The sequence below is a fragment of the Canis lupus genome, chromosome 21 (assembly GCF_003254725.2).
Source record: "Canis lupus dingo isolate Sandy chromosome 21, ASM325472v2, whole genome shotgun sequence".
In the NCBI taxonomy this organism is placed as follows: Eukaryota; Metazoa; Chordata; class Mammalia; order Carnivora; family Canidae; genus Canis; species Canis lupus.
The window spans coordinates 26,948,032-26,958,938 of record NC_064263.1 but is presented as its reverse complement, the minus strand read 5'-3'; the positions used below and the strand labels follow the sequence as shown (position 1 = coordinate 26,958,938).

The 10,907-nt window shown below is 38.2% G+C and overlaps 1 protein-coding gene across 1 annotated transcript; it reads right to left on the bottom strand.

The window, feature by feature from the left end:
- Window positions 1-260: 260 nt before the first annotated feature.
- LOC112667829 (olfactory receptor 52B4-like) lies at window positions 261-1,205 on the bottom strand. Its single transcript, XM_025459884.1, has one exon. The coding sequence runs from the start codon at window positions 1,203-1,205 to the stop codon at window positions 261-263; it is 945 nt and encodes a 314-aa protein (XP_025315669.1).
- Between the last annotated feature and the right edge of the window lie 9,702 nt (window positions 1,206-10,907).

The following is a 10,907-nucleotide window of genomic DNA, read 5'->3' as shown; positions in this document are numbered from 1 at the left end:
AGAGTTAGACATTACAACTAAAGGGAAACCTGACCCTTCTCCAAATAATGAGCTGTAAGTATCTCAGTCAACCCACAGGCCCTGTTTTCAGATTGATTGAGGTGCAAGTCTCACAGTCTCAGGTAAGTGCTCCAGGGGCCCATAACTCAATGAGCCATTTTTGCTAGGGACTCATTTCTTGTTCTCTGGCTCACTCCTGCAAAAGCACATCTCACAAAGGATCAAAGTTTCTGAGAAAACAGTCTCTGCCATCCTCACCGTCATTTCTGCTTTGGAAACAACACATAAATCACTTGGTCTCGTATCTGTTTTGTTTTGACCCCATAAATGATGGGGTTCAGCATAGGTGGAGCAAGCATGCTGACATTGGCCAACAGGATGTGGACATGTAGCGGGATGTGATGGCCAAAGCGCTGAGTGAGAACCGAGAAGATCCCAGGCCCATAAAAAAGAATGATGACACAGACATGGGAACCGCAGGTGTTGAGAGCTTTGTGGCGAGCATCTCGTGAAGGGAAAAGGAAGACAGCATGGAGGATCAGAGCATAGGAAACAAAAATGAGGACAATATCTAGAATCACTGTTGACATTAGGACAAAAAATCCATACCAGATGTTTACTCGGATATCATCACAGGCATACTTGGCCAAGCCAATGTGTTCACAGAATGTATGTGGTAGGATGTTATTTCTGCAAAAAGTCAGCCTCTTCAATAGGAATATCATAGGAAAAATTGTACAATGTGCTCTCAAGAAAACAGCCACACCAATTTTCCCTATCAGAGAGTGAGTGAGTATCATGGTGTACCTTAGTGGGTAACATATTGCAATGTAGCGGTCAAATGCCATAATCAGCAAGATGCCTGACTCAGTAATAAAGGAGGAATGCTGGAAGTAGAGCTGGGCAATGCAGCTATTAAGAGAGATCTTCCTACTATTACACCAGAAAATGGCCAATGCCTTGGGTTCTGTGGTTGTGGCAAAGACAATGTCAACTCCAGCCAGCATGCAGAGAAAAAGATACATAGGTTCATGGAGGCTGCTCTTGGTGAGGATAATGAAGATAAGCAAACCATTTCCAAGGAGGGCAAAGATATAGGAGATGAGGAAGGGAATGGAAATCCATATGTGTAGGTCTTCTCGGCCTGGAATGCCCAGCAGGTAGAAGACTACATGGTTAACACCAGTGTGATTGAAGCTAGCCATATCTGAGGCAGGCCACTGTGGACTTTAATTTCACCTAATAGAGATAAAGAGAAATACTGATTATACACAACTGTTTTGAGTTTTCTGATTAAATATATCTAATTAAATGCCTATATTTACCACTGTTTCTTCCTAAAACCCTATCAAAACATCAGTAAAAATCATCACAAATGTACAAAACAGAAGAGATAGCAGAAGGGACATTTTGAAATCAGATGACTAAGCAAATGGATAAAACTAACAGGTTTGAGTAAAAAACAAAAATCAAGATAACTTTCACTGCAGAACCCAGGTAGTCTCAAAAATTAGAGATATCAGGAACTTTTCTTAATAGGGATAAGGATAGGCTTTTTAAAGAACACCATTGGTGGAAAATCTGAAAGAAGCTAAACTTCTGGGTCCTCTTTCCCAACTGTCCATCCAGGTACCACTTTCTGTACCCAGCAGAAAACTGGAGGATTATTTTCTGGCGGAGTTAAGACTAAAGACTCTAGACATGGCTGGGGTAGGGATAGTATGCTAAGAGCAGAGGATAAAATTAAAGACTACATACTTTAATTTAAAATGAAACTCCATGAACTTCTGTTTATTTATGCCTGAGTGCTAGCTTACATAAACATATACCCAGAACTTCTAATTCATTTTTATTTAAGAATGAGGCACAAAAAAGTGAATCGAGGTGCTATGTGTAGGTATGAGATTTATTTAAGGAGAGACTTCCTGCCAAATTACTCCATTCCAGAACTTTACACCAAAGTAAATACAAAATTTGTAAGAATAAAAAGCTCTTTAAATTTTTCAAAGATCTCAAAAGACTAACCTCCTTTCACAGGAAGCTACTGGAGGAAAAAAACCATCAGAGTGAAGGAATCAACCAAAAATAGAGAAACATGGGCTCCAAATAGTTGCTAAAACAAAGTGCCACAATGCCAGGGAGGGCATAGGCTATGAGAAAATGAGGGACACCCTCAAATAATGGTGAAGGTCAGCCACTATCGGGATTCCTGGAGTATCATGAGTCTGGATTGAATCAAGGGAGTAGAAACACCTAAAAAAAGTCTCAAAGGGAAAAAGGAAAAACTTATTTTGAAATGTAATTTATATTCCTAGTGGAAAGTAAGCCATGTAAAAATTAAGCAAACAAAAAAACAGACATTTACTCCTGGGAAGAAAATATTTTTGTACAAGAAATGTGACCATATGTCATGTATAATTCAGTTATGTATTTATGTTTACATTATTGTAATTAAGTATAATCTTAAAAATCATGATATACCTCTTAATAAAAGTCAAGAAAGGGAGATTAACGTGAGCCTGAATATGTATGTAGGCATTTGGCTGGGGGGCAGGGATTACATGTAGGAAAGCTAAATGCCCATCTTCCATATACAAAAGTCAGTAGATGACATAAAAATTTTAAAATAGGGGTCAAGAAATATATATATATACTGTTAATATATGGAGGTAAATGATAAATAGTTATGTGTTAAAGTGATTTTCTGAGGAGCAACAGAGGTGAGATGGGATAAGGAAACTAGTTTATTGTAAAGACTCAGAGAACTTTTAGAGGCTTTAAACTAAGTATATGTATAATATTCACAAAAATAAAATTAAAAACAAGTTATCTTAATAAAGTACCCAATTCTTCACCTAAAATAAATTTGTAAGTCATAACAGAAAGTTCTCCTCTCTCTCTCTCCCTCATTCTCTCTTTCTCCCCTCATTTTAATTTCTGAAGCTAAAATATTCCCCTTCTCCTTGGATACCAGATTTACCCTCCCAGAGAACATAGATTGGCTCAACTGAACTGATGAAGCTCTGTCCTGAGAGAAGAGTCTAAGGAAGCTGGCATTTGAGGAGGCAAAGACAGTCTGATGGAGAGGTTGCCTGCAATAGACAATTGCCTTCTGCAAATTGCATGGTCATACAAACGCTGTAAGAAAATACACTTTCCAAGAAATGCCACATTCCTAGGGGAAATAGAAAAGTGATACCCAAAACAATTAGAACTGCATAGAAAATAAGTGGGAAATATCAGAGAGGGTGACAGAACATGAGAGACTCCTAACTCTGGGAAATGAACAAGGGGTAATGGAAGGGGAGGTGGGTGGGGGGATGGGGTGACTGGGTGACAGGCACTGAGGGGAGCATTTGACAGGATGAGCACTGGGTGTTATACTATATGTTGGCAAATCGAAATATAATAAAAAATATACCAAAAAAACTGCATAGACCTAATGAGAAAGAACAGAGCTGGAGATCAAACACAATAAGAAGTTGGGACAGAGAAGTTCTTTCAGAAGCTGATGAAATCTTTGAGAAAAGGAACCACTAAGGGGATTTATTTTGTTTAGAGCCACAGAGAAAAGGCAAGGGGTTGCAGAATGGCCTTTCGAACAGCTACTAGTCCAATTCCAAATTATCTTAAATACTCTTCCTCATGTTTCCTTCTTTTTTTTTTTACACGTCTTTTAGATGTTTTTAATCTGTGTGACAAAATGTGAAGTGTACAAAAAGCACTGCTACATGGCAAAGTATAAAGGTTGTCTTGAGGGTAAGCATTTTAATTAAATCACTATTTAATTCATGAGTTTTGAACTAGCCCCCTTTTTAACAGAACATTATTTTTACTTGAAAGAATAACTGACAGACAACTGTGGTTATTCAGACTCAGGTTTAGGGCAGACATTCCCTAAAACAGTGAGCCTAAGCACTTTAAGGGAAACAACTGACCATATCTGTTGCCAATGATAAAACTTAGGCTTCCAAGAAAATTAGAATCTCATGTCTCCTTCCAAAAGAAGATTCTCTGAGCCTGCCCCAGGCAAAGCACCCCACTTTGTACTGCTGAGTGCTTTCCCTGTCCTTCTCCCCTGAAATTTCTTAGAATCTGCCAAAGGTAGCAGTGCTTTGCCTACATGATCCATCTCCCCTAAGTCACAATTTTCTAAATATTAGAAAACATATCTCATTAATCAAAAATGGCTTTCTTATCTATCAAGCATCTCTAACAACCTTTGGATTCCTTGATGGATTGGGCATATCCTTTTATTAATGTACCTAAAGCATAGCACAGAAGGAAAGGCAAATAGAACAGTAGGAGAAAAGGAAGACCAGGTAAGAGACAAGATTTAAGATAAGTGACCAAAGCGAGGGTTTCCTTTGAGGACTCAGGTTCTTGAATCCAAACAAGACTTAAAAAGTCCTTTGAGAATCTACCATCTATTTCTGCCCTATCGGCCCAAGTGCTGGCCATTGGTTTCCTCTACAATCTGTTCAAAAGACTCCAAAGATCCTGACATTCCAACATTCCAAATAAGTTCCATTATGTTGGGCCTATAAGGACTTCTAGTATCTACCTCTACTCTCCCCTACTCCTAGAATCTCACCTCACATATGACAAAAATCAGTCATCAGCTTCAGACCAAGTTTTTCAAAGCAGAAATGGAATCAGTAACTGGAGAAAATTTAATGAGTTGCAGATTAGACTACAGAGTGATTATCTTTGTGAAACTCAGGTCACTTTTATTTGAAGATCCAATGCCTTTGGGTTCTGACTCCAACAAAATGACAGTCCCATATGGGCCAAGTCATTATGCTTACTTCCTAGCACCTTTTTCTCTTGACACCTGGTCCTCTGGCACCTTCCCTGTTATTTGATCTCTATCCTCAAATTTTCTGCGTACATCTTTGTGGCTTTCCATATTCAGACACTCTCACTCTCAACAATATTTCCAAGAAATCCCTGTACCTCTCTTTCAAGAAACAAACATTACATTCACTATAATCAACACTCTCCATTTTTTTAAATAAGCATCTGGTTAAGAGGCATCTCCTCCCAGAAAATATTTCTTCATAATTAGGACAAAATTCAAAGTTTAATTTATCCAGTGCCATGACAAAATTTGTATTTTAGAATCTTTAATTAAAGGAATATATATGACAGGCAGGACTGTTTGTAGCAACGTATGAATTATAATTGTTATGGAAGCACTATTTCCTTTGGCTGACTAGATCCGCAAAAGCCATTTGATGTTTAACATAAAGTAGGCTATCACAAAGATTGATCATTTATAGTCACTTTTCTGCATGTTATTTTCTTCATTTGTTTTTATCATGATTATAAATGTTTGATTATAGAAATACATAAGCATTGTAAAAGAAAAAGCAAGTAACTCAGAACAACATGCAACAGTAAATATTATAATACAAGCTTTTCTTCATATACTGAGTTTCCCTACTTCCATGCCCTCTGTGTGTATTAAATTTGATATCCTCATCTCCACTCTCAGGACAGGAGCTTGGTGCAGAACTCAGGTAGTGGGAAGTTTAGGGATCCAAGATATAGTAAGGTTCACAAACAACCATCAGCATCTCTTCATTCACTCAGTGTCTGACTCAAAACTGAGCACATAGTGAGTATGTGTAAATATAGTCATCTCTCCCTCTGAGTTCTACTCTCCTCATCTCTGCATTTTATTTCTGTAGTAGGAAAATCCCCTCCTCCTTTTATTCCTGTATAACTTTAAGTCATGGTACAACAACTGAAAATAATCCTCATGAAAGAAGTGGCTTTCATGAGAGTAGAGGCTTACACTGGAAAACTGTGTGGAGGTTCCTCAAAGAGTTAAAAATAGATCTGCCCTACAACCCAGCAATTGCACTGCTGGGGATTTACCCCAAAGATACAGATGCAATGAAACGCTGGGACACCTGCACCCCGATGTTTCTAGCAGCAATGTCCACAATAGCCAAACTGTGGAAGGAGCCTCGGTGTCCATCGAAAGATGAATGGATAAAGAAGATGTGGCCTATGTATACAATGGAATATTACTCAGCCATTAGAAATGACAAATACCCACAATTTGCTTCGACGTGAATGGAACTGGAGGGTATTATGCTGAGTGAAATAAGTCAACTGGAGAAGGACAAACATTATATGTTCTCATTCATTTGGGGAATATAAAAAAATAGTGAAAGGGAATAAAGGGGAAAGGAGAAAAATGAGTGGGAAATATCAGAAAGGGAGACAGAACATGAAAGTCTCCTAATTCTGGGAAACAAACGAGGGGTGGTGGAAGGGGAGGTGGGCAGGGGTGGGGGTGACTGGGTGACGGGCACTGAGGGGGGCACTTGATGGGATGAGCACTGGGTGTTATTCTATATGTTGGCAAATTGAACGCCAATAAAAAATAAATTTATAAAAATAAAAAAGAGAGTAGAGGCTTGTAAGGACCTGCCTACTGAGGACAGCTAACAGCAAGTCATTCTGTGGCCACACAACTTTGAGGCCACACAACTTTGAGAAAAACTATCCTCCTGGAGGAGTTAGAAGGGCTAGAACTAGATATGATAATACTTCTGAGGTTCAGTGTCCAGCTGTTTATTCAATGCTCATGAAACAACAGTAGAGAGAGATGAATCTGAAGCAAAATAGGATCCTGAAGAGGACCAGCTTACAGACCATGTTACTTTCACTCTAAAAGTATTCAATAAGTACGAGTTTTTCTACTGTAGGAAAGTAGAAGCTAAGAGGCTCAGGAATTGGCATCTGGTGTACAGGTGAAGTTGTATATACTAGAGCAATTGATTATCTACCCCAGGATTGCTCTAGATAATTCACAAATTGCCTCATGAGTCCTTCAGTAGCTCTGATCCAGGTGCTTCCACAATCCTTGACAATTCACAACTGGCTCCCTACTTTTATGCTAGCAGCATATGCAAGTGCTTTTCTTCCTCAATCTTGCCAACAGAGTCTGTTAAGCCCTTGAACATTTGTCAGTCAGATGGTTTGTAAAATGTGGTTGACACTCTGCAAGAATGGCTTCCAATAATCCTTTCCTTGGCTACACATACAAGTCAATTCCCCCCATCATGAGATACAATCTATCACATATCCCTTTGAATCTGGGATGGCCTTCTGACTTGCTTTGACTAATAGAATAAAGTGATGTTGTGTGAATTCCAGGAAATCTGGACCTTGCAACTTCTATTAGGCTTTCTTGGAGGCTACTAACTATTTAAGAAGCTTAGGATAAGTTGGTACAGAAACTGTTGAAAAAGGTATGGAGGTTCCTCCAAAAATTAAAAATAAAAGTACTAAATAATCCAGTAATTCTGCTACTCAGTATTCACCCAAAGAAGATAAAAACATTAACTCAAAAAGATACAGGCATCCCTATGTTTATTGCAGCATTACTTACAATAGCAAAATATGGAAGCAATCCAAGTATCCATCAGTAGATGAATGGATTTTAAAAAGATGTGATAGATCAGTCTATCATCTACCTATCTTGAGGAGAATTTATAAGTTTGTGTTCTTCATGAAAAGAATCATGTTGAAGTTTTTTCTAAGTTTCAAATTTCAGAGTCATGAACAATGATGTTTAATTCTGCTAAGGCTATGCAAATGAATATACCTACCAATTAGAAGAAGGCATGTGAGTCTTGATTACCTTAGATATATTTTTAATTTCACTTCCCTGCATCCTTTGGTTGTCTTTCTCTTAATTTTCAGTTTGATTATGATGCATCAAGGCATAGCTTTCTATGAGATCCACTGATATTTCTGAATCTATTATGATTTTTACCTAATTTGAAAAATTTCAGTAATTCTTCTAAAGTTTTTTTCTATCCCATTTCTCTCACTTCATTTTAGGATGCAACTACGGGTTAGAAATTTTGGCATTCTTAGAAACGACAAATACCCACCATTTGCTTCGACGTGGATGGAACTGGAGGGTATTATGCTGAGTGAAATAAGTCAATCGAAGAAGGACAAACATTATATGGTCTCATTCATTTGGGGAATATAAAAATAGTGAAAAGGAATAAAGGGGAAATGAGAAAAAATGAGTGGGAAATATCAGAAAGGGAGACAGAACATGAAAGACTCCTAACTCTGGGAAATGAACTAGGGGTGGTGGAAGGGGAGGTGGGTGGGGGGTGGGGGTGACTGGGTAACAGGCACTGAAGTGGGCACTTGACGGGATGAGCACTGGGTGTTATTCTATATGTTGGGAAATTGAACACCAATAAAAAATAAATTTACAAAATCCTAAAACATCAGACTTAAAAATAAATAAATAAATAAATAAATAAAATAAATAAATAAAATAAATAAATAAAATAATAAAATAAAATAAAATAAAATAAAATAAATTTTGGCATTTTTCCAGCAATACCTGAGGATCTCTTATTTTTTCTATTCTTTTACTCTCTCTTCATTTAGATAATTCTATTGATAAATCTTATGGTTAATTAGTAAACTGTATTTACCCTTTGACCGCTGTAGCTACATTTGTATAAGACAGGATCTTATTTTTTTTATAGATGAGTAATATTCCATCGTTTGTGTGTGAAACTTATGAAAACTTCCACAGGCTCATTTTCATTAAAAACACAAGCTTATAAATTATTGTTACATATTAGAAGTATTTATATTCCTGTTGAAAATGAGTTAACATTCATTAAAATAGGCCTCTAGCAAGGCTATATTAGGTGGAAAAGACTTTCCTATCAGAGCATCTTGAGAAAAGAAGAGAGAAGAGGATCAGAAGGAAGGGAGGGAGATGGTAAATGGTTTTATTTTTTTTTAATTCTTTTTTACTGGAGTTCAATTTGCCAACATATAGTATAGTATATAGTGTTAACCCAGTGCTCACCCCAGTGGTTTTAGAGACCCAGCCCATTTGGGAAGAAGGCGAGGCTGGTGGAAACTGGCTCTGTCCCTGGAGCCCCAGTGTAAGTGCTCCCTCCAGGGTTCCACAAAAGAGGACAAACAGCCCAACTCCTGACCCACAAAGCTGAATTTTATTACAGTCTCATCATCTGTTCCTGGACACTCAGCCTAAAACTGGTGAGTGAATTAGATATCTGTGGGTTGGGAGGTTTCCAGGTCAAAGTAAGGACTGGGCTAGTGTTCTGTTCTTGACAGGCCAGAAGTGACAGGACCTTTAAAGTCTGTTGATACATGTGGACAAAGAGTGGTAAAGATTAGTCACACAAGTCTGATTGATTCTAGCAGATGTGGAAAGTGAGGTCTGGGAGGGGAGCTGAGGATGCATGGGCCAGATGGAAGCTCCTGAAGAGTGGTAAATTAAGAATCCTATCAAATGGCAGATGCCCTAAATAATTAAACTAGAGAAAACAGAAAATGCATTTACTTCAACTATGGACCCCTCCTGGAAAGCCACGAAAGGAGCCATAAGAATGGCATCAAACTAATCACCTACCCCAAACCAGATGTTGGAGGGGACTCTGGGTAAGGAGCCAGGGCATCTTTGCAGGTGTGAGAACTAGGAACCAAATTTTCCTCCCAAGAAAAAAAAAAAAAAAATCAAGCCACCAAGAGAGGGAGCTGGACTGGAAGAAATAATGTTAGCAAATGTAAGATTTATCTTAGCTTCTGAGCTAGATATTTTAAGGTACTCCTTCATCTAATATCTCCTTAAACCCCATAAAGAAGGTATTTTATTATTAGCTCCATTTCTTCTTCATTCTGGTGAAAACAGGATTAGACATGACTGTCTTCTCAGGGGGTACCCTCTGAGCCCATTATACCTGGAATATTTTACTGAACCCATCTGTTTCTACACTCATCATTCTCTCCAGTTCATTAGTCTAGTTAGGACAGATACATGAAAAATAGCTCCAAATAGGTATGTTGGATGATTAAGTTAATAAATAAAGGAAAGTATGCTAGGAAGCAAATAGTAAAATTATATGTTAGTTTCTCTCAGAATATTGCACCCTCTTCCCAGAAATAATACCTTTCTTTTTCCACCTTCAATCATTTTTTAAGATTTATTTATTCATTTGAGAGAGAGAGAGAGAGAGAGAGAGAGAGAATGAACATGTGCAAGAACAGGCAAGAGGAGAAGCAGAGGGAGAGAATCCTCAAGCAGACTCCCAACAGAGCTAGGAGCCCAACACAGTCTGGTCTCACAACCCTGAGACCAGGACCTGAGCTGAAACCAAGAGTCAGAGTCAACCAATTGAGCCACTCAGGTACCCGTTAGTCATTTCTAAGCTTAGCTCCCCAAGGTGTGAATATTGAAACACATAAGCCCTGACTATTACCTCTTAAAATTCTCTTGATCATATTCAAAAGTGAGCAAATTGGGATCCCTGGGTGGCGCAGCGGTTTAGCGCCTGCCTTTGGCCCAGGGCGCAATCCTGGAGACCTGGGATCGAATCCCACATCGGGCTCCCGGTGCATGGAGCCTGCTTCTCCCTCTACCTGTGTCTCTGCCTCTCTCTCTCTCTCTCTCTCTCTGTATGACTATCATAAATAAATAAAAAAAAAGTGAGCAAATTGAATGTGGTGAAGTCAAATTTCAAACTCATTTCCATCAATTATTGATTGGGAAATTTGGGAAATGATTCATATTCTCTGAGTCTTTATTTATGGGTGAAATGCAGATAATATCCACTTCCTAGAGTGGATGTCTGCTTCCTAAATGAAGAGTATACAAAATTCCATATGCAGTGTGCATACTGCAATCCCTGGCATAAAACAATGCTTAGCAAATATTAATTTAATTCATCTGTGAGTGTGTTATGTTCAGATCCATTCTATTCATGGAACAAAATGTAACTTATAACATCTAGTCTCTTCAATCAATTACTATTGTAATAAACCCTCATAGGTGATCATTCTAAACTAATAGCTTCAAGACATGTGATGGCTGCCCCATGTGT